Source organism: Portunus trituberculatus, chromosome 49 (assembly GCF_017591435.1).
Source record: "Portunus trituberculatus isolate SZX2019 chromosome 49, ASM1759143v1, whole genome shotgun sequence".
Taxonomy (NCBI): Eukaryota; Metazoa; Arthropoda; class Malacostraca; order Decapoda; family Portunidae; genus Portunus; species Portunus trituberculatus.
The window spans coordinates 16,978,209-17,001,483 of record NC_059303.1 but is presented as its reverse complement, the minus strand read 5'-3'; the positions used below and the strand labels follow the sequence as shown (position 1 = coordinate 17,001,483).

The following is a 23,275-nucleotide window of genomic DNA, read 5'->3' as shown; positions in this document are numbered from 1 at the left end:
CAATGTTCAATTATTTACGTCTCCTCATCTCCCAACCCAGTGTCTCATAATCGCAATCTGTTTATGTATAAACAAGTATTGCATATACAGATATAACCTCATAATCTACATATTTCAGAGATACATTGAAAGCATATTTATGTTCATAATTTGTTCTCTAATCGCGTGTGCTTGTATTGATGCGTTAACAGTCATCAATGCTTCTGTTCCTCTGTACCAAGGAAGCCTCATTTCAGCAGCCTGCTCAGTACTTGCTATGCAGGCGATACTGGGTCTTGAAGTCGGTGAAACGGGCGGCGCCAAAGGGGGAGATATCGAAACCGTGGTCCCGCCCGAGTATCATGCCAGTGAGGATATCGCCGACAGTCGGCCCCAGCTTGAACCCAGTGCCTGGCGTGGAGATCTTCATTATTAGGGTTGGTGTGGTGGTGATGGGTATGATGGTTGTACTAATGTTAATACTACGAGTATCACCACCACCATTATCAATACCACAACGATTACTTTTACTACCTCCATCACCACTATCATTATCACAATCAATCACCCATTACTGCTACTACAATTACTTCCATCATCGTTATCATTACCATCTTAACACCATTACCACCAACGTCACTACTACTACTACTACTACTACTACTACTACTACTACTACTACTACTACTACTACTACTACTACTACTACTACAACTAAATCGACCTAGGGAAGCTAAATCTGATGGTACAGCTTATCACAAACCACCTCATAAAAGCCGACCAGTCAGTTATAATTCTGCTCCATCAAATATGCATGTTAGGTAGTAAGGGCTTTATATCAATGAGAGGTAACTGCTAATACTATACGAGCGATATATCAGAGGCATTTTTCGTATCATATTAATTCATATACTGTATATTCTTAACCCCCTAGAGTACCAGGACATGTTTCCATATTCATTCTGCTTACTATTTAATGATGTTATACAGCTTCACAAACTTACGTGAGGATTAAAACAGTGAAGACTCAGGACATTAATCTTCTGACCTCCTAGACTCTTCCTAATGTAAATAAAATCATCTACTCACACCCAAAACTCATGGTAAAAATGCGTCCCAAATACTGAAGAGATTTGATTTTAAACTGACTACATATTGTGACTCCAGGAGCTAACGCAAATATCTACAAAACAGCACAACATATTAATCACGACACAGTGATGAGAAGGCCCCACCTGTGAACCCTGTGGCGTAGACAATGTTTGGGTGTTTGGGGCAGCGGTCTAGGATACACTCTCCGTCTGGGCTCACCTACGAGGGATGGAGAATAAGATCACGATGAAATAGCGAGGGAAGAATGTTATGATGGTTTGAAAATGACGAATGGGAATTGTGGATTGCTGGAGTGGGGTTGCATGAAAAGAGAAAGGAGAAGGGATAGAGAGGAATGGAAAGAGGATGAAGAAAGAGGATGGAAGTATGAGAAAGAGTAGACTGTTGAGCGACTGAGGTGGGAAATATGGTGATGGTGATAATGATGGTGAAGAAGAAAGAGATGAAAGGAATGAAACTATGTATTAAAGAGGGACAAAGAAGAAAAAAAAAACGATGATGATAATGATACTGGTAATGACATCAAGAATAAGAAGAGAAAAGAAGAGAGAAGTAGAAAGGAAAAAAATATAAGCAAATGAGAAAAGGCAAATACATATTAAACAAAACCAAGCCAACCATTCATTAGACCATGGGGAAGAAAAGTCACGTAATGTTTAAATAGGGAACACTCAAGTAATTATCTGAAAAGTCACGTAATGTTTGAATAGGCAACACTCAAATAATTATCTGAAAACAATTAAGGTTATTTTCTTTGCCTTTAGAGTCCAACATGTCATACTTAGAGATAGTGCAGATCGGAGCTTCCTAAAGTGGTCAGATTCAATAGAACCACCCAAAACTTTCTATGCTCAAGGTGGTAAATGGCTAGGAAGTAGAAGAGGATCAAGGGATAAGAAAATGGCTAGAATAAAAAGAAAAGGAAGAGAGAATAAACGACTGTGGTTATGTAAAAGATGGAAAGTCAAATGGAGAGAGGAGTCAGTTTTGGAGTTTGGAACCATGCACTATTGATTGTCTATATTATATGTGCGCACATTGCCTTACTCTCTTGCCTCGTCATGTACACATTAATTTCTTCTTTCAGTCTAATTACTTGGTCTCCCTTATTCATTAATTTATTGTATTGTTTACTATATTTGCTATTAATTCTTCCATATCCAGTAATCATAAAACGATCTATTCTCTTCCTCCTTTTCCCCGGCGCCAGATGACCCTTTCTGTTGTGGCGCCCAATGCAAAATTCATCCATCCATCCATCCTTCTTTTCCACAGCCAGACTATATAGCAACCTCACCGGATCAGATTAATGTCCTCTGAGTTTCCCTTACCGTGTACCAGCAATACTCCTTCCCACTTGGCTTATCGACTTCGAAGGAGAAGTACTTGTTAAAGAAAGGAATGGTGTCCTCTGTCAGCTCACTCAGGTCAACTTCAGTGCCAGGAGGGACCACAACGCCGCCGTGTCTACCCACCTAGCCAGACGTGGGATCAGAATCGATATAATAAAGGTTCTGAAGTAAAGATTTGAAGTTCATGTTTTCTTTCAACAATAACAGAAATATCAACCTATCTATGTTATTTGTTATCTTCTATTTCACTCATGACTTCTTCCCTGCTGCAGTTTTCATTATTCCTCCTCGTTCTTCCCCTACTCATACCTTGTAGCGGCCGCCGGCGTCCATGGCTGGCAGGCCGTAATGGTAGTTTGTGGTGCTCAAGTCGAGGAAGCTGGCGTGCGGGAATTTCTTGTTCTCCCAGAAGAGGGCTTGGGTGCGCACTGACCTGCACACACACACAAAAAAAAAAAATAAAATAAAAATAAAATAAATAAATAAAAAAAAAAAAAAAAAAAAAAAAAATATATATATATATATATATATATATATATATATATATATATATATATATATATATATATATATATATATATATAATAAATAAATAAATGAAAAAAATAATAATAACAATAAAATAGATAAATAAATAAATAACGAAAAAGAAAAAATAAACAAATGAAGATATGAATAAGAGATAAATAATCAAATAAAAAGTAAAACAAAACAAATAAAAAATAAAAAATAAATAGAAAATTGATAATAATAACAATAATAAATAAACAAATAAACAGAAAATAAATATGAAAAATAAAAATAAAAGAATTAAGAAAAGATAAAATAGAATAAAGAAGATGAATAAATAAAGTAATAACAAAACGTCTAGTGTGCACAATTAATAGAATCATATCCTCGACCTTCATTAAAACTTGCAGTACGTGTCGCCGCAAAAATTGGCAATGAGACTAAATACATTTCATTAACTTGCTGCGGGAAGTCAATGAAGGTCGATGGGACACTATTGTATATATACTCTGTTTCCCGTTACGAGGACAAAGACGTCTCACCTGAGTGGCAGACGGACACCGAAGGACTCCAACAATGAGGCAGTCCACGGCCCGGCACACAGGACAAGGGCGCGTGCTTGCACCTCCCCTCGCGGCCCCTTCAGTTTGAGCCAGGGCCGCCCTGCCTCTACCTTGGTAACCGGCCACCCATCCAGCACGCGTCCCCCAGCCTCCCGGTACAGCTTCTGCGGGTGTCCACACACACACACACACACACACACACACACACACACACACACACACTTAGTATTGTAAATATAAACATTCTATTATAACTGATAACAACACAGCAAGACCCAATGGAGAGTGCTGTGGTATTTATACTGTTCCTCCCCTCGTAAGCTATCCGTGTATTATTCACCTTCTAGAAAATCTAGATCATCAAGTCATTATATCAACTACGACCGGTCATGGAAGAGGCTGCACCGTGCCTGAAAACAGATCAGCGGCGACAAGGCCACGCACCTGCACAGCTGCGATGCAGCGATCCGCCCGCATCACGCCTGCCGTTGTATCCTCGAATACCATGAAGTCATCAGTGAAGCGAGTCCTGCATGCAGAACCCCGCGCGTCACTGCCTCATTCTTCACACTCACACCTCGCGTTCGGTTAACCACCTTAACTTCATTCTCGTATTATTGATGAAAATTAATCGTCACTCAATACTTTTGATTCATCACAAATCATTAAAGGATATCAACAAAGCCACAAGGTGCACTCACGAGTACTTAGCGTTGGTCTGGGCGGGAGTGAGCCACACAGGTTTTTCTCCTCCCAGCTCCATTGAGGCCGCCGCCTGCTTGATTTTCTCTTCTGAACGGCTGACGTGCAGCAGCGGCGCGGGACTGCCGGTAAAATAGATGACATTGTTCAGAATAATCTTACTTCTTTCTTGTAGTCAGCCGATCCTATAACAAATACGATAATAGATAAAGCTTTATTGCTCTCTGTAGACTTAGCGGTTTGTGACAGGCTTTCTTCATAACTTTTAATGTAATATGGAGATAATTCTCTACACATTGATATTGCAGGGAAGCCTCATCGCAGCTTTAAACAGAAATATATCATCATGCACATCAAAATAATGACAATCAGCAACAGAGTTAAGAAAAGCATTACATTAGTGTGAAGTCAGAGTGATGGAGAGTGTTGGTGGATGGGAGGATGACGTGCAATACTGAGACGATAAAAGTCACATATCGGTGAGACTATAACACACCCTATCAGTAATGTCTCTCTCTCTCTCTCTCTCTCTCTCTCTCTCTCTCTCTCTCTCTCTCTCTCTCTCTCTCTCTCTCTCTCTCTTACACACACATTAACCTTATCAGTTCCTCCTTAACCAAGTCTGATATCCGGAGCCACTGCTTGTAGGCGTCGTCCATGATGGGGGTGAGCTGCGGCGGCCCCACGTTAGCCAGACGAATGATCCTCGCCTGGCCGCCGCTGCTTCCATTGTTGTGAGGCAAACGGAACTGAGAGATGACGAACAACCATTGCATATACAATGAGTTATATCAAATCATATGTACTCCAAAAAGTTAAAACGTTAGCTTGTATAGTTGGTGGATGACTGGACTGTATTCTCAAACGTTTCTGTGTTTAAATATTTAAGTCTCCACAACATTTGGCTGGCTTCAGAAAAAAAAAAAAAAATCACGAGAATTCCCTTGATTTTGGTGATAGCTTAACAGGAATTATGTGTTATTAATGTGAAAGAAACACCAATTAGAAATCAAGTAGTCATCTCAGTGGCCTTGAACAACAATCCAGATGAAGGAATTATAATTTCATAATATGGGGCTGTGCAAAAATAGTTAATTACTCCTCACCTGCTCGATGAGAAGCGTGTTCTGGCCTGCCCGGCGCAGACTGAGAGCGGCACAGGACCCAATCACCCCCGCGCCCAACACAACCACGTCAACTTTTTCTATGGGAGGAAGTAGGAGGAAGAGTGCAAATGCTCTACTCGAGTATCAATCTTCCCAAGGCCAAGTACTGGAATGGGTTATGCACCGGAAATGAGTCACGTGTCTGTATCTCCGACATACGGTAGTTACGTGCATTATTTTGGTGAGATGGAAGACAGTAGGAATTAAACACGATTCATACATAGAGCACACCCGTCACTCCAGGGGTGAGCAGAGGAAAGAGATCAAGTCTAGCGAATAAAAGATGCATCCTAGTCTGGGTCACTTTATATGCACCTCTGAACAAAGCACAGGGTCTGTCCCACGATGACTTCCTGTTATCTTAACTATGAACTTCGCTGAATGTTTCGACAAGCTTAGGGAATTAAACGTAAATACTCTTACTAGACATCATATGTAATCTGTTATTTACAATTAAAGTTAGTGATTTCACAGATGTCACTAAAAATGCCTATGTCTTCAAGTTTCCTGAATTTAGGAAAAAAAAATATCAATATACTCACAGTGACAATATTTCTGCTTCTCTACCAGAATTCACATTCTCACCAATAATAAAATTATAATATATATATATATATATATATATATATATATATATATATATATATATATATATATATATATATATATATATATATATATATATATATATATAACCTTGGACGTCAACACTTTGAGGAAATGATTAGGAATGCTTGCCAGATATGACAAATCAATAATATGTTACGAGTGAGTCGTGTGGGGTCTCTCTCTCTCTCTCTCTCTCTCTCTCTCTCTCTCTCTCTCTCTCTCTCTCTCTCTCCTTGTTCATGTTTGCTTCGCTATCCCATAGTAACACTGTATCATCTGCATACACCAACACAAATAATCTCAGGTTATCAAAGTCAAGGTAATTATGATTAGATTCAATAAGATTTTCCTGTAAATCATAGAAAGTGAAAAGTAATGGTGACTAGTTTTCTCTGTCTTGCTCCCGTACTACATGTGAACGTGTCAGACATAAGACTTGATAGTGTGTGTGTGTGTGTGTGTGTGTGTGTGTGTGTGTGTGTGTGTGTGTGTGTGTGTGAGGTTGCAAGCGCGAGTGTTACGATTAAACAGTATCAAACCCATGTTGACTTCTTGTCATTTTCACGGTCAAAAACAAAATAGAAATAAGAAAAAGCAGAAAGTTTTGTGTACGTAGACCACACGAGGAGGAGAGGCGTGCAGATATTCAGAGGATCATTTAGTGAGAAAATAGCGGTAGATAACAAGAGATGGAACATTGTAGTAATTCAATGTGAGAGATTGAATTCTGAAACCTATCTACTTTTATCTACCTACTTCTGTACTTCCATCTTCCTATGTAATTTGATCTCATCTAAGAGGGAGGTTTCAAGACATTTATCCCATTCTTTTGGCTAACACTCTCGAACCTGCATGAGGACTGGCATAAGTGGGCCTTTTTCATTCTTTCTGTTGCCCTTGGTCATATTTCCTCTCTTATATAAGAAAAATAAATGTAGAAAAGTGGACTGATGAGACGAAATGTTCTTGATTCCACCCTATCCATTGGAGTGGTATGAATAAAACTCGTACATATGAAGCAAAACATGGACGAATTGGGAAGCTCGGATGGAGGATTAAAAAAACAGGCGAAAATTACTCAGATCGCTTCCCCTCATCGCAACTGTTTTAGCTAGAGATGAACTGTGAAGTTTTCAATTTAGATTATGAATAAAGAAGAGATTGAGGATATTCAGTGTAGAGGAGGCGGCCAAATAAGTGTCACTGAAGAAGAGGGGAGAAGGAATGATCTGCATTGAAAGTTGTTTTGAGTAGATATATGGAGGAATTAAGTTTTTAAGTAATTACAGAATACTAAGTTTTTTCTACTCCATCAGAAGTTTAGAACGATCAGAAAGCAGGTATTTTATCGCTTCCTTAAGTGAGCTGTATCATTCCTGAAAGTGCAGAGCTAACTTGACATCTTGCCTCATATCACTGCTTCCTTGAAATGTAATACACTAATATAATACACTTCCACTGAGGCTGTGTGCTTATCACCAACCTGGATGCATAATGGCAACGAGCGATTAGGAGGTCGACTGGCAAGTGACTGCGGCTGATATCTCGTAGAGACTGTGGAGAGAGGAAAGGAGATTATTATGATGAGTGGAGCGAGATCGGACCGTTGTCGTGCCAAATTGCTCCTGAGGCTAAATTTCTCCCCGGGAATGATTTGTGACTGAGGCGGGATGTTCAAATGCAAGTAGTGGCTTTTACGATCACCTTTATAGCTATAGAAGGTTACCGTAATCCTTCCTTTAATTTGCATAAGGTGTATGTTCGAAATACATTGGAGCTATATGTTTACGATTTTTCTTACCACCATACTTGCTTGTAGGACTATAAGGGTATTGAAGAGCATCCTAACACTTGTCGTATGGTTGTGCAGTGGACTTTTCTCCACTGCTTAAACCGCTTAGTACTAAGGTTTGTCCCTGGTACCCGGCTGGCCACCTCGGTTCTCATCTACCCGGCCAGGAACTCGCGTGCCCACCCGTCCCTAACACACACACACACACACACACACACACACACCATAAAGCAGTTCGCCTGTTCTTGTGGATCGTTCGTTCACCATGTATTCGCCAACTTATATTCTTGTCATGGCGTTGATCACATTATATTGTCGTCCTTAACACACCCAGCTTCCTCACTTAATTCTTTTTTTAAAAGTGTGTTTTTGTGTTATTTCTTGTGTTTTGTACAGATGCGTGTGAGTATTAAGTTTTCATTCTGTTTCTGTCAATACTAATAAGTTTTTTTGTAATCTTTGAGTCATTAGTAGGTAATCTTCATCATTTTCATGTCAATGCTTCCTAATTTTCGTAATCTTGAGTGAATATCAATTAATTTTCATCCTTTCCATGCTAATATTACTTAGGTTTCATAATTTCCGTACCAATGTTATCTATTTTTCATAATTGTTGTGTGAATATAACTTATTCTTTACCATTTTGTCTCAGTATTACTAAGTCCTCCTCATTTATGTCGTCAAAAACCTTTATGACAGAAGAGAAAGAGCCATTACCTTATTCACCCCTCACTCCTCACGTGTCAGTAACTTATGGTGTGGTATTGCCATCCCTGAGAGTCATTAGAGCAGTGGGGAAGGGTGTGTTGGTACGGGGGTGGTGCTGGGGTGAAGGAGCAAAGAGGGGTAGAGTAGAGGCAATTAAGGCAGTTTACTAATGGCAAAAGAAAAAAAAAAAGAAAAACTATTTTTATAGTCATTTTCTATTATTCTTGTCAATGTTTGTTAAGGTTTTCGCTGTTTTTTTTTTTTTTAGAGTTGCAAGGTGTTGCGCATCGCAGTGAAAGTGCTAAAGGGCAAAATAAACTAGTTACATCCAGCTTTCATTAAGTCTACCATAAAACATTTTCGTTTTCTCTCACACTCATCTCTGCGTCACTCGTCCCAACACTATTATAGTTGCCTCTTTTACTCTCGGTAACACAGCACGCGTGTAAATAGGTACTAAAGGTATTCAGCCCGTTAAGTAGGTTAGTAATTAATCAGATAAGTTACTGAACACATTGAGAAGCTAATAAACAAATTAAATCAAGACTGAATTGAGTTAAGGCTCCACAGCCGCAGCGGTGGGCTGTTGAACCCGCAGGAACAGCCTCAGTGCAACATTTATACGTGCGGCATCATCGGGCAGGAGGAGGCCGAGACTCTATAGACGGGGATAGCAGAGAGGAGAGCCAGGCTCCGCTGTTCGGTGCTGTGGCAGCGAGGAGCCCAGTGCGGTCGATCTGGTTGGCATGGGTGAGGAGGTCATCCAGGCGGTGTTGGGAGGCTGCACCGTCAAGGATCCTTTGCCGAAGACCAAGCTATGTGTGTGTGTGTGTGTGTGTGTGTTTCACTGTTTGATCTGCTGCAATCTCTGACGAGACAGCCAGACGTTACCCTACGGAGCGAGCTCAGAGCTCATTATTTCCGATCTTCGGATAGGCCTGAGACCAGGAGGTATGATTTTTCACCGCTTTCCGTGGAGACCAGCGGTGTGCTCAGGCCAGACTTCAGTGACTTACTGGATGATATTGGCAGAAGAATCACATCAGCCTTGCCGTAGCGCGGGGCAACACAGCTGCCATCTGCGGGCCCCATTAGTTGCCGTGAGGCCCACTATAAATCATGTTTTATATCCGTATGTATAAATAGTAAAGCTATTTTGCCTAAGTGAATGCCTATGTATGTGCTTGTGCGCATGTCAGTATGAAAGAAGGGAAAACACACACACACACACTCGCGCGCGCACACACACACACACACACACACACACACACACACACACACAGAGGTTGGTTTAGTTTGTGGGATTTTAGTGTTAACATTACACCACACTTTATAGCATGTGACACCACCACCCCACACCACACCACACTACACCACCATCACACCACACCACACCACACTACACCACCACCACACCACACTGCACTGCACCGCACCGCACCACACCACACAACAGCCAGAACGCACCACCTCCATACCACACCAAACAACACTACAAACACGCCACACCACACCACTACCACACTACAAACACATCACACAAAAACCACACCACACCACACGACACCTCACCACAAACAAACCACCTCCAAACCCCACCCACCTAACACCACACCGCACCACACCACACCGTGTATCCCGCCCTGCCCTGCCCCTCCGCTGTCACCGCCGCCGTCCCTGCCAGTGTTGCCACTCTAGAATTTCAGAAAACACAAGATTGTCCCTCCAAAAAAGACTAGATTGACCGAAAAACAACTAGATTTTATTTTTATAGTCATTTTCTTGGCAGTTTCACAGTCAGGAAACATCTTTTTCATTAACTCAACCAAATGGTCTGCCTGGGAAAATGCTATTCCATGTTCTGCCATATATCCACACAACAATAATTCTGCATTGTTAACTTTATCTTTCGGGTCTTCCACTGATTTCTTTAAGAAATGCTGAATATTCACACACTTTTTCTTTGATTCCTAGTTTTTTTTATATGCTTTGAGGTAACTTTGTGGCTTAACAAACCAGCTTTGTTAGGATTCTTTAGCTTGGATTCACAGACTACACAATGAACAACATTCTTATCTTTGGGGTCTGGCTTGATCCAGTCTTTTAATTCAGGGTCAGTTAACCAGTCCTGATTAAATGACTGGCTGTACCACAACTTCTGTTTCTTTTTCGGCGGAGTTTTATCTCCACTGGAGCTTGCTGTAGGAGACTCACTCATTGTTGTCACTTATCACTATGCCTGTTTAAGACCACGATCTTCACCAAACTGAGGGAAGTTGGAATAAGAACCCAGTTCAGCTCTCGCCCGGTACTTGCTACGATGGACTCCCGTACTGACTACTGAACGCGAACGAGACGCGTCTCACTGTTCTTCATTAGAAAAAACGAGGAGTATGAGATTCATATAAGGGTATACTTAGGTAGACGTAATTAGTAAGCAAAAAACATGAAACATTATCGCATTTTTTCCTTTGAATGAAAACTACGAGATTTGTTGGATTTTTAGGAAAAAACTACAAGACTACAAGGTCGAGGATAAAAATACTAGATCTAGTAGGAAAAACAAGGAGTGGTAACTCTGGTCCCCGCCATCCCGCCACTGTCCCGTCCCCCGTCACCACTACGTAACCCACTCAGCCACATAACAGAGCAACATATCGATCGGGTTTACTTTGTGTTTCTAGGTGTTTTCGAAGCTCTGGGTGGTGGAGGAGGTGGAGGCAGAGCAGGTGAGGGGTAGGGGAGGAGAGTGAGAGTGAGGGCAGAGGAGGAGTAAGCGCCCAAAGGTACAAAAAAACTATCTCTGCTGCGGGGAACATTTTTTTCTGCTTTATTAATGACGTTGGTATTGTTTTCCTATTTGGTTTATCATTAGCAAAGTGTAACTAGTTTTGTGCCATGACAAGATCGAGTCTAGCTGTGTTTTTGTTTTATCAAAGGAATGACAATTGGGTCATTACATCAATTATAACTTTTTTTAATTAGCACGCCTGAGATTGTTTAAGTGCTTGATATGAGACTTACAAATATGAGAAACATGATCCAAGTAATGGTATCCAATAACATCTTGGCTAACTGTGCGTATTTTCAAATTTAAAAATTTTATAATGCCCAAACATAAATTAAAAAATCTTTATACAGCAACAAGTTTCCATTTTCTTTATTTCGATGGAAAGTACAAATTTTCATTGTTCAGAATCCATGATATGATTTAGTCTGGTTGTGTTTTCCATCTCGATATTTTGAGAATTTAGTGGCGCCGTTGGTGAGAAACAAACACTTTATCACGGATCCCACTCTGTTATTTGCACACCCGGTAAGGTTTTTATATTGTGGGTGTTAGTCAAACTATTTATCACATCAAAAACTGTAGTGCATTCTAGTCTGGCTGCCTTCTTTCTTTTTTCGATTTTCAAAATGATATACGATACGTAAATATCTGGCAACTGCGGCCCCTGTTTCCTCCCTCCCTCCCTCCCTCTTTCCACATCAAGATTTAGCCACACCGCCTTGTGTTTCCAAACCCAGAGAGTGAAGCAAAGGCAGAATTAATCACGAGAATGTATAACTAACCTCAAATAAAGCGATGGTTGTATATATTTCCATTAAGAGCGGTTGTATCTCCGTCCAGAGCCCCACACCCCGCTCAGAGCCCCAAACCTGCCACAGGGGCCCCACCCCAGCTCACCGCGGCTACCATCGGACCCAAACAAACCTCCCTCCTCCTCCCTCCATTGCTGCGGTTTTCTGGGCATCTCCGTGTATATTCCAGAATGAAGGAGAAAATTGTAGCAGTGGGAAGAAAGAATGAGGAATGGGAGTGAGTGAGGGAGTTTAAGTGGTGGTGGTATAGTAGCAGTGGTGGTGGTAGCAGCAGTAGTAGTAGTTGTTGTTGTTGGATTATCATTAGTGCGCCCGTGTGTGTGTGTGTGTGTGTGTGTGTGTGTGTGTGTGTGTGTGTGTGTGTGTGTGTGTCCACCTAACCCTTTTACTTCCCTACGAGACAATTACCACCGCTGTTTGTAACCTGCGAAGTCTTTATTTTGACTAAGTTCGACTAATTCTTTTCATCCTTTTAAGACTACAAAACAAGTGGGCCTTTTTTTCTAGTATTCATTTATTTTTTCCCATTTTTTGCCATCCCTCACATAAAGTAGTTTTGGCAAGAGAGCTAAGCGTGACTGATTGACTGAAGTAGCAGTACATACAAGGCGGGGTCAGGCACGGCCCCCTGAAGAGACTCTTCAGGGGGCCGTGGGTCAGGTCATGCCACCCACCCCCCTAGACACGATACACACAGGTCTCAAGCGTCAGGCAAGAGGAAGTGAGCCACGGAGACACACACGTCTTCCACCAGCGTTAAAAAAAGGTGTGGTTTGCGATTTGTGTCTCATTTTGAAGGTTTGGTGTGGCTTTGAAGGAGTTAAAATGTGCGCGAGTGATTGGTGGTGAAAGGTGTGCCAAGTGGTTGTTTGTGGTGCAAAAGCTTGGTGACTTGTCTGTGATCGGCGCCCGTGCATACACACACACACACACACACACACACACACACACGTTAGTTTAGTTTGTGGGATTTTAGTGTTAACATCACAGTCACCACACTTCATAGCAAGTGACATCACCACCACACAACACCACACCACACCACATCACACCACCCAACACTACAAAAACACTACACCACACCACACCACACGAAACCACCTCCACACCACATTGTGGATAGGGTTGTGAGCGTGGGATCGGGCAGACGTCCACGCGTAGGTTCGAATCCCACCACGTACAGCCTTATTAAACACTTTGCCATTTGTCGAGTGGTTTAAAGTTAGCTACATGTCACCAGGATACCCAGGTTCTAGGTAGTTACATCCAAGATGAGCTTTGGGGGTGCTATGCGCCCTAATATGCCCACCATTACTCGTATCAATAAAATTGCCTGCGACACTAATGGGCGGAAGCTGAACACGGCTTCCCATACACTCTTCAAGTGTATCTACAGGCGCTATAGGCCTTGTCGTAAAAAAAAAAAAAAAAAAAAAAAAAACACGAAACCACCTCCATACCACACCACACCACAAACATACCACACAACACCACCTCCACACAACACCACACCAAGTATCCTCGGGACTCTGACCCTTCCTGCCCTGCCCCGCCCCTCAGCTTTCGCCGCCGCCGCTCCTTCCCCCGCCGCCGCCCCCGCCACCACTACGTAACCCACTCAGCCACATAACAGAGCAACATATCGGGTTTTCTTTGTGTTTCTAGGTGTTTTCGAGGCTCTGGGTGGAGGAGGAGGTGGAGGGAGAGCAGGTGAGGGGTAAGGGAGGAGAGTGAGAGGGAGGGCAGAAGAGGAGTAACCGCCCAAAGGTGTAAAAAAAATACCTCTGCTGCGGGGAACATTTTTTTCTGATTTATTAATGGCGTTGGTATTGTTTTCCTATTTGGTTTATCATTAGCAAAGTGTAACTAGTTTTGTGCCATGACAAGATCGAGTCCAGGTGTGTTTTTGTTTTGTCGAAGGAATGACACTTGGGTCACTACATCAATTATAACTTTTTTTTAATTAGCACGCCTGGGATTGTTTTAGTGCTTGATATGAGACTTATAGATATGAGAAACATGATCCAAGTAATGGTATCCAATAATATCTAGTCTAACTGTGCGTATTTTCAAATTTGAAAATCTTATAGTGGCCAAACGTAAATTCAAAAATCTTTATACGGCAACAAGTTTCCATTTTTTTTATTTCGATGGAAAGTACAAATTTTTAGTGTTCAGAATCCATAATATGATTTAGTGTGGTTGTGTTTTCCATCTCGATATTTTGAGAATTTAGTGGCGCCGTTGGTGAGAAACAAACACTTTATCAAGGATCCCGCTCTGCTATTCGTACACCCGGTAAGGTTTTTATATTGTGGGTGTTAGTCAAACTATTTATCACGTCAAAAACTGCAGTGCATTCTAGTCTGGCTGCCTTCTTTCTTTTTTCGATTTTCAAAATGATATACGATACGTAAATATCTGGCAACTGCGGCCCCTGTTTCCTCCCTCCCTCCATCCCGCTTTGCGCATCAAGATTTAACCACACCGCCTTGTGTTTCCAGACCCAGAGAGTGAAGCAAAGGCAGAATTAATCAAGAGAATGTATAAATAACCTCAAATAAAGCGATGGTTGTATATATCCCCATTAAGAGCGGTTGTATCTCCGTCCTGAGCCCCCCACTCCTGCTCACAGCCCCCCTTCCCGGCTCAGAAACCCCCATCCCAGCTCACCGTGGCAACCATCGGACCCAAACAAACCTCCCTCCCCTCCATTGCCGGGGTTTTCTGGGCATTCCGTGTATTTTCCAGAATGAAGGAGAAAATTGTAGCAGTGGGATTTAAGAATGAGAAATGGGAGTGAGTGAGGGAGTTTAATGATGGTGGCAGTGGTGGTAGTAGTAGTTGTTGGATTTTCATTAGTACGCCCGTTTTGTGTGTGTGTGTGTGTGTGTGTGTGTGTGTGTGTGTGTGTGTGCCCACCTAACCCTTTTACTTCGCTACGAGACAATTACCACCGTTGTTTGTAACTTGCGAAGTCTTTATTTTGACTTATTTTGACTAATTCCTTTGATTCTTTTAAAACTACAAAACAAGTGAGCCTTTTTTTTTTCTAATATTCATTTATTTTTCCCCTTTTTTTCCCTCCCTTACATAATATAGTGTTAGCAAGAGAGCTGTGTGTGATTGATTGACTGATTACTAACTTTATTTTAGTAGCAATACATACAAGGCGGTGTCAGGTCACGCCAACCACCTCCCCCTAGACACGGTACATACAGGTCTCAAGCGTCAGGCAAGAGGAGGTGAGCCACGGACACACACACGTCTTCCACCAGCGTTAAAAAAGGTGTGATTTGCGATTTGTGTCTCATTTTGAAGGTTTGGTGTGGCTTTGAAGGAGTGGTGGTGAAAGGTGCACCAAGTGGTTGTTCGTGGTGCAACAGCTTGGTGACTCGTCTGTGATCGGCGTCCGTGCATACACACACACACACACACACGCCCGGTAGCTCAGTGGTTAGAGCGCTGGCTTCACAAGCCAGAGTACCGGGGTTTGATTCCCCGGCCGGGTGGAGATATTTGGGTGTGTCTCCTTTCACGTGTAGCCCCTGTTCACCTAGCAGTGAGTAGGTACGGGATGTAAATCGAGGAGTTGTGACCTTGTCCCGGTGTGATGACGAGGTCGCTGTGCGACTGATACAGGATAACCTAGATGGGCCCTGGTGGCCCTTTGTTATCATATTATTTATGTTATGTTATGTTATGTCAGGTCCTCGTAGCGACGGCGCTAGTGATGTTCGGCGGCGCGAGCCGCTGCCCCAGCAGCCAAGGCACAGTCATTAATGTGGATGGTGCAGAAGGTGTTGACGCAGGTGGCATCCCACTTCAACATCTTACCTCGTCTGAAGAGGAAGACTGTAATGCCGTCTGGGCGGCGTCCGTCTCCACGATCCATGCCTCGAGGTTCAAGGATGGCCACTATCCCAACGGCAGCCAGGGCGCGGTACAACATGTCGTTGGAAGCAGCGTGGCGTGGCAGGCGTCCGGGGTTCCACTGGCATAAGTTGAATAAGTCACATAACTTGAAAACTACGCATTTGCGACGGAAGTGATGTAGAACATCAATCAATTAATTCACTACATATCTCACCACATAAGCCACATCAGAAAATCGTTGGTTGGGTGAAACTGTAAATTGTCCGAGGATAGGGGAGAGGGGAAGAGATGGAACAAGTAAACAAGAGCCAAGGATTGTATATTCTTTGACAAGAGCATAGCGAGTAATAACAAACCCCCATGAGCTGGTATAATTGAAGTCCTACCTAGGTTATATATAAATATCCCCTCCACGTGAAGAGTGATGCAGGAATGGTTTAGAGAGAAATAGGTTAATAGTTTTTTTCATTAATATATAATGATGAGCGGCCTGTATTCTGAAACACTTCGCTCTCTCACTAATACACTAAAAAAAAAAAACAATACATCTATTTTCAAAGATCACAGAGATGATTTGCCGGTTTTCAAGAAAGTTTCTCCAATTAATAATGTAGAAATCTTGATGGTCTGTCACTAGAACCATAGAAACATCCTTAAAAACACGTGTCCCTTCAATAACAACCTTATAAAAGTAGGGAAATTGTGAGAATTATGCCGCAGATGTGTTGCGACTAGAGAGAGAGAGAGAGAGAGAGAATGAAAACAGACCCGTTGCAAGAGAAGAAAAGACTTGTTTTTGTTTTACAGTGAAGTAGCACATCAGCTGAGTGTGCGAGACCTACAGTGAAGTGAAATTAAGTGGAATGGTGCAAGAGTTAGCGTCTGGACAGTGACAGGGGGGCAGGATGGACCACGTAGCTGATAACACGCGGGGTGGCACGCTGGCACTCTTCGGCACCTGGCTGGCCTCCCCGTGGCACCGCACCCCGGACGATGGTACTCCAGCTCCCTACAATATTTGCTTTAGGGTGTAATTTAGGGTCATTTTTGTGATGTTCGTGGGTAAATGTGGTCCGTGATATGCATTATTGTTTGTAGGTATATTGACATTTTTCGTGGGAGACTGCAAGTTTTTTTTTTTTTCTTACATTTTAGATAGCTATTGATTACTCTTCTTGGGATTGCCACCTTTAGTATCTCAAGGGACTTTTATTATTTGTCATCATCCTCTGTGTATTCATGTGTTTTGATGCAAAAATGATAAATTATTAATGATTTCCTGCGCCGGACTGGAGAATGGAGAATTTTCGGAAAGCAGCATCCCTCCCGTTTTGTGATGAGTAAGTCTAGGTTTATGAGAATAGCGATACAAATGATGCATTTCACTAGACAAGATTGGATAGGATCATACTTTTGATGTACAGAAAAGTGCCTCTGTGTGTGTCTTTTGAAATGTGTTGGATTCATAATTAGGTTTAGTTAACTATAAAAAGGACAGTGCAGTATTACTCTACCTAGTCTACTATAGTAATTTATATCATAGTGAGAGATAAAATAATCTATCCTCTCCACTAATTACCTGTTACCTCAGAAATGGTGTTGCCACTGTGCATCAATGTGGTGTTGTCGGTGGTGGGGTTCGGTGTGGTGCTGAGGGCCATCCCGGCACTCTCCTCCATGTTCATCGAGGCTGGACTATTTGGCCGTGACCTCTGCAAGGCTGACCGCACCAAAAAAGTGTAAATAAAATTCTAAATCTGTCTAAACACTTATGAATTGTGTACTGTAAGATGGAAAGTAACATTCTATCCAATTAAAACTTATTGTAATTATGTAGTTTAGGAATGACATGGTATCACAAGTATCACATTAGTTTCAACACAATCTAGGGAAATTTAGCTGCCTCCATAAAATTTTCATTACAAAAATTACTATTGCACACACTGCCTGCCTGCAGACAAATATAACTAGGTGATTGTAATAAATGCACAGAGATCTACTTTAGAAATGGACACTAATTTATTTTTCCTTAACAGACCTGAGTCAATGGGGATGGTGAGCGGCACAGTGTTCCTGGTGATGATGTTCCTCTTCCTCGGTGTTCCATTTGGCCAGCACTTCATTACCTCCTCTAAGCCCTTCCCTCATGCAGCTTTCTCTGAGTACCTCACCTCCCTGCTTTCCATCTGCTGCATGCTCTTCCTCGGGTTTGCTGATGACGTCCTCAACCTTAAGTGGAGGTGAGTGTGGCTGTATTTTCTGCAGTAATATTATTAGCAACATTTCATTTAAGTGCTTTTGTTGCAGATCTTGAGAGTCAAATTTCATGACTTCACACAGTATAGCTGAGTACTTGTGAACTTAGAAAGAAGCATCATATTGACATCTAAACTGTCCATGCCAGCTTGTGAGAAATTTTACCTCATTTGAAATCTTAATCTTTCTGTTCCTGAGGCTGTGTGATCTTGGTACAACACTGATGCATGTGTTTTATTGCTAGGTACAAGCTGGTGCTGCCCACGCTTGCCTCGCTGCCCCTCCTTATGGTGTACTACATCAACAAAGGCTCCACCACTGTTGTCGTGCCCCGCCTGCTGCGTGCCTGGATGGGTGGCACACTCAACATTGGTAAGACTTACATGTGAAATTGTGATTTGTATTTATCTGTTATGAAAAAAATAAACAAAAGAGCCCACTAAAAACTGTTGCTTCTTTGAAAGGAAAGTAGCAAGAGAGCTCAAAGGTGTAGCTAGTGTAGTTGCCAGTGTCCTGATAAGACAATGGAGGTTGGCACTGTCATAACTCACTGACTTAAGAACAGGAACAGTAAAACAAATGCCACATGCTCTGAATTTAAAGTTGGTGGACAACTGTAGTATCTTCTGGAGAAATATAATGCATTGACACAATACAAAAATCTTGTAAGCAATGAACACATTTAAGCTACTTGTTTCTGTGTTATGTATGGAGTCATTGTTCATTTGGCCATATTTTCTGATGTGTGATAAAGTGATAACTTGCTCATTACTCCTTATGTAATGTTATTCTTAAAAATAGTTGGTCTTGATGAAACGTTCCTCAAAAAATGTAATTATTGCTATTATTAATTTATTAGTTTATTTTTCAGAAAGTAGCCCAAATGTTGAAATGTGATTATAGTGAATAAATATTGTTAGCTTACACATTACTTTCCTCTTTAGGTGTGCTGTACTACATATACATGTCAATGTTGGCCGTGTTCTGCACCAACGCTATCAACATCTATGCTGGCATCAATGGCCTGGAGAGCGGGCAGGCAGTGGTGGTGGGGGCGTCAGTGGCAGTGTTTAATGTGATAGAGTTAGGTGGATTCCAGGCCAAGTCTCATTTCTTCTCTCTGTGTGTCATCATTCCCTTCACCATCACCTCGCTGGGGCTCTTCATCCACAACCGGTGAGTGCGCCTTGTTGCCAAGACTTTGTCATACTAACTCTTAGGATGGGAATTATTGATGAGTGTAGTGTGTTGCAGGTGGTTCCTTACAGTGTTGTCTCCACAGATATCCTGCAAAGGCCTTTGTTGGGGACACTTTCACGTACTTTGCTGGCATGACCTTCGCTGTTGTTGCAATCATTGGACACTTCAGCAAGACTGTGCTCTTGTTCTTCATTCCACAAATTTTCAACTTCCTGTACTCTGTGCCTCAGCTCTTCCACTTTGTGCCTTGCCCCAGACACCGTCTGCCACAGTAAGTGTTCACACTGCCAGTCTCCCATTGCTATTAGAGAAAATATTCCCTATTTTATTACAAGAATTGGTGTGGCAATGCTGTGATGGATTATTATACGCAAATCAAAAGCAAAACCAATTATTGAGATAAAATATTTAGCAAGATGGAAACTGTTGTAGCAGTTTGGTTAATTTCCATACTTCATTATGCTTTTACCAGGCAGTAAGACATTCTCTAATGTTAGTGAGTTGTAACTGTGCCTGCCTCCTGTGTCTTATCAGGTACAACAAGAAGTTGGACAAGCTGGAGCCCAGTGTGGTAGAGTTTCGGGACACCAGCGTGCGGTGGCAGATGATGGTGGCGCTGCGGTTGCTCAACCATCTGAAACTGGTGCACCTTGAGGAGGGTGTGGGGGAGGATGGCAAGCTATGTCGAGTCAACAACTTGACTCTAATCAATTTAGTACTGGTGCTGATAGGTCCTCAGCATGAAGGATCTCTCACCACCAAGCTGCTGGTTCTTCAGGGCCTGGGTTCAGGTCTGGCCTTGTTCATACGCTACCCTTTGGCAGACCTGTTCTTCTGAGGAGTGACAAGGACATCACTGCACCAGTATTGACACCAGGTGTTGGGTCACCATAACCACCAAACACTTGGGAATGTTTGTTAACTTTTAAGTAACTAAAAGACAAACTTGAAAACATACCTCATGAATCAGCCTGAACTGATTGCTAGCATTATGTTTTCTTGAGTATCACCACATTATATTTTGGAAAGATGTATACATTTTCTCACAGCCTGGTTGTGGGCTGCTCTTTGTATGAAGGAAGTGAATGAATGCAGTGTATGGGAAATGTATGCTACTGTGATAAAAGTGTGTGAATAAAAGTTTTACTAATTCCTTTTTTCACTCACCTAAGTTTCTTATTAATTAGAGGGTGAAATAATCATAACACTATAATAACAAACTGTTTATAAAAATTAATAACAGTGTTTTGGTCACTATTATAAAAAGGTACCATATATTTTAAAAATATTGATATAAACGAAGGAAGACAACAATATCAATAAAATTCTTACCATTTTACAAGAAAAAATTATGTGTATATCTGGAATTTCTGGCCAGTGCCCCTGCCATGGAGACTGCAACCAAGACAAGGTGCATGTGCACACATTTACATTCAGTTGATGAAAAGGCACCTGCAAACTATCAGTAAATCTCTGTGTTCCTCCTACACGCACTTACTCATTATGACTAGACTTTGCCTGAGTGGGCTTCCTGATAATCCTTCAAGATGCTTTTCCACTTGGCAACAAGGTGTTCCTTGGGGGTGTGCCAGAAGGAGTCCAGCAGCTCCCACCCTTTAGTTGCTGTCACCAGCAGGTACTGGTTGTCAGGGTCCTGCAGAATGCTGTAGGCTCCCAACACCAGACTCTGGATAAAGCGAGCAGCAACACAATCCTGTTAGGAAGAGAAAATTAGGTTTTAAATACTTAAATGGGAAGGATTTCACTTCCACGGGAAATTATTTAAATCCAGACAACACTTACTGCATGATTTAGTACAATTCATTTAGAACCATATTGTGTCACTTGCTAGTTTTGATCAAGCATCAGAATAGAAATGAGGTGCCTAATAATCATCATGTTTATCTTTCAACTATAACAACTGCACTATAAATACACTCTAATTCAACATTAAAGTGAAAAACTTTTCTTTGATCTTTTCAATAAAAAATAAATAAAAAAATAAATAAAAATGGGAATCTATATACAGTTGAATTATGATCAACATAATGATAAGGATCATAATAATGAACATTATGATCCTGCATAAGTAAAAGGCATATAATGAGAGAATTTACAATGCCCAGATGTCACACAAAAATAAGAATATTACATGAAAGGTACAAGAAACTGTGTTGTATATCTTGTTCAGCTATAGACCATTCCTTGCAATAGAAACCAGCAGAGTGAGCCATGGAAAGACAGCTCGTACCTTCAAGATGTTCCATTCATTCTCAGAAAGAGTCCTGTGTGTGAGGTAGCCAGCAATTACATGACCACCAACATCATCTGGATCCATTGTCTTTGCCACCAGCATCATGTACATAATAATGATGGACAGCTCAAACAAGTAGTAGGAATGTTGGATGTCACCGAAGTCTATCAAGGCATCAACGTGGTAGTTGGATGGGTCATCTTGTGAGACATTGACGATAAAGTTCTGTTCGTTGGCGTCTCCATGAATAAACCCTGTAGAGAAATGCTTGTTGCAGAAAAATCTAATGAACATCTATTATATGAGCAACTTTTTCATCTTTTTATAGTAGCGTAAGGGGAATAAAAAGTGAAGAAACATCCACTGAGGGGCCAGTTCCAAATGAAAAACCAAAAAAGATAATCCAAAATTGGAGTGTCTTGAAACCTTCCTCTTTTTGAACTTGCTAATACTATATATACTTTAGTAGTCTTTCATCTGCCCCTTGAAAGAGAGTAAAACAGTAAGTTCAGTCTTCCAAATGCAGAACTCAAGGATATGGAAGCATAATATATTACTTTCAGACAGATGAGAAAAACACTACTGCCTATAACCTCTTTCTAGCTGCGGCAGGACTGGTGCAACCCTCTCCTGCCAGGCCTGTAGCACTTCCTCTACCATCTTCCTCCTGTGCTCATCCTTCACAGCAAACAGGAACTTAGGTAGCTGAGGCACATTCTCCATGCACCACATAAACTTCCTCTGCTTCAAGTCTTCACTGGTGAAGTCCTAAGAAAAGCATGTTGGTCTGTCTTAGTCATGAGAACATAACAAAATTTGGAGAGCTGCAAGAAGCCAGCAGATGTACACATAGCAGTGCATAGTCATGGAAATAAAGGAGGATAATCTAGTATCATCACTAGCATCTTTAGGTATCTTACAATAAAGAGATGAAACAGTCAATTAGAAATGAGAAAAAAGAAGTAAATAACAAAATAGAGAGGTAGAATTAACATGGTATTGGTATATAGAAAGAAGAAAAGATAAATAAGGATGAAAATGATAAAAGTTGATGTGACTATCCAAAGAAAAGAAGAGGAAATGATACTCAGTGATTCCAGTATAGAGAAAGACAGAGTGTCCCAGAAGTCTAACAGTAACCTTACAGCATCAGTCTACCTTGAGCTCATTGTCCATCCTGCCCACAAAGACGCCAACCTCATGGAAGAGTTGTGGTGTAGTGGGCACCTGGTGAAGGATCTTACCTGGGATGAAGGTCAGGAGCCTCACAATGTTCTCTCCACCCTCCTCACCCACTACACTCACCAAGGGAACACAGGAACATCAGTAAATAAGGGAAGCTGCAAGAATCCATCAAGCCTACATGTGGCAGTCCCTGTTCAGATGTCTGTTTTATTAAGTTGTTGGCTGCCTTAGCATGAAATTTCACTTCTAATGTCTGGTAAAGGCTTTTCTCTTGTATTACTAAAATACAAGAGAGTAGCATGATCAAATAGAACTAATGAAAAAAATGCATGTAGTCTACCTAACCTCCAAAAATAAAGCCTATAAATATTTCTTAGAGATATACAAGTTATTTCACTTTTACTCAG

The 23,275-nt window shown here is 41.5% G+C and overlaps 3 protein-coding genes across 9 annotated transcripts in view; 1 reads left to right on the top strand and 2 right to left on the bottom strand.

Moving 5' to 3' along the window:
• LOC123499355 (peroxisomal sarcosine oxidase-like) lies at positions 1-11,077 on the bottom strand. Of its 2 annotated transcripts, XM_045247255.1 has the most exons (11): positions 10,757-10,943; positions 7,478-7,548; positions 5,326-5,423; positions 4,817-4,968; positions 4,219-4,341; positions 3,962-4,046; positions 3,497-3,681; positions 2,754-2,877; positions 2,424-2,567; positions 1,215-1,290; positions 1-390 (listed from the first exon to the last, which is right to left on the bottom strand). In XM_045247255.1, exons 2-11 carry the CDS (start codon positions 7,485-7,487, stop codon positions 245-247), a joined length of 1,143 nt encoding a protein of 380 aa, XP_045103190.1. In that variant the 5' UTR covers positions 7,488-7,548; positions 10,757-10,943; the 3' UTR covers positions 1-244. The 2 variants fall into 2 exon arrangements, with proteins under 2 accessions (XP_045103190.1, XP_045103191.1); XM_045247256.1 differs by lacking the exon at positions 7,478-7,548 and having other exon boundaries at positions 10,709-11,077.
• A 5,630-nt stretch (positions 11,078-16,707) lies between these two features.
• Positions 16,708-20,579, top strand: LOC123499178 (UDP-N-acetylglucosamine--dolichyl-phosphate N-acetylglucosaminephosphotransferase-like). 3 transcript variants are annotated; one of them, XM_045246881.1, is made up of 7 exons: positions 16,708-16,969; positions 17,565-17,712; positions 18,010-18,213; positions 18,474-18,601; positions 19,174-19,405; positions 19,512-19,700; positions 19,964-20,579. In XM_045246881.1, the coding sequence occupies exons 1-7, from the start codon at positions 16,879-16,881 to the stop codon at positions 20,265-20,267; spliced, it is 1,296 nt and encodes a 431-aa protein (XP_045102816.1). In that variant the 5' UTR covers positions 16,708-16,878; the 3' UTR covers positions 20,268-20,579. The 3 variants fall into 3 exon arrangements, with proteins under 3 accessions (XP_045102816.1, XP_045102819.1, XP_045102818.1); XM_045246884.1 differs by having other exon boundaries at positions 16,888-17,013; XM_045246883.1 differs by lacking the exon at positions 16,708-16,969 and adding an exon at positions 17,143-17,313.
• A 58-nt stretch (positions 20,580-20,637) lies between these two features.
• Positions 20,638-23,275, bottom strand: part of LOC123499179 (hydroxylysine kinase-like) — a 6,854-nt gene continuing 4,216 nt past the window's right edge. For all 4 annotated transcript variants that reach the window (XM_045246888.1, XM_045246885.1, XM_045246886.1 and 1 more), the window contains exons 4-7: positions 22,842-22,978; positions 22,277-22,451; positions 21,681-21,937; positions 20,638-21,143 (exon numbers count right to left, since the gene is read on the bottom strand). In XM_045246888.1, the coding sequence (XP_045102823.1) occupies positions 20,937-21,143; positions 21,681-21,937; positions 22,277-22,451; positions 22,842-22,978 (776 nt within the window). In that variant the 3' untranslated portion in view covers positions 20,638-20,936. The remainder of the gene's footprint in view (positions 21,144-21,680; positions 21,938-22,276; positions 22,452-22,841; positions 22,979-23,275) is intronic.

What these genes read in the sequence shown, in the direction of transcription:
- LOC123499355 (XM_045247255.1), bottom strand. An exon ending in CAGACCAACGCTAAGTACTC is followed by an intron (nt 4,047 to 4,218) that starts GTGAGTGCACCT and finishes TTCTGCATGCAG; the next exon opens with GACTCGCTTCACTGATGACT. An exon ending in CTACGCCACAGGGTTCACAG is followed by an intron (nt 391 to 1,214) that starts GTGGGGCCTTCT and finishes TCTCCACGCCAG; the next exon opens with GCACTGGGTTCAAGCTGGGG.
- LOC123499178 (XM_045246881.1), top strand. Translation starts at nt 16,879, where the DNA reads ATGGACCACGTAGCTGATAACACGCGGGGTGGCACGCTGGCACTCTTC. An exon ending in GCACCGCACCCCGGACGATG is followed by an intron (nt 16,970 to 17,564) that starts GTACTCCAGCTC and finishes CTGTTACCTCAG; the next exon opens with AAATGGTGTTGCCACTGTGC. An exon ending in GTCCTCAACCTTAAGTGGAG is followed by an intron (nt 18,214 to 18,473) that starts GTGAGTGTGGCT and finishes TTTTATTGCTAG; the next exon opens with GTACAAGCTGGTGCTGCCCA.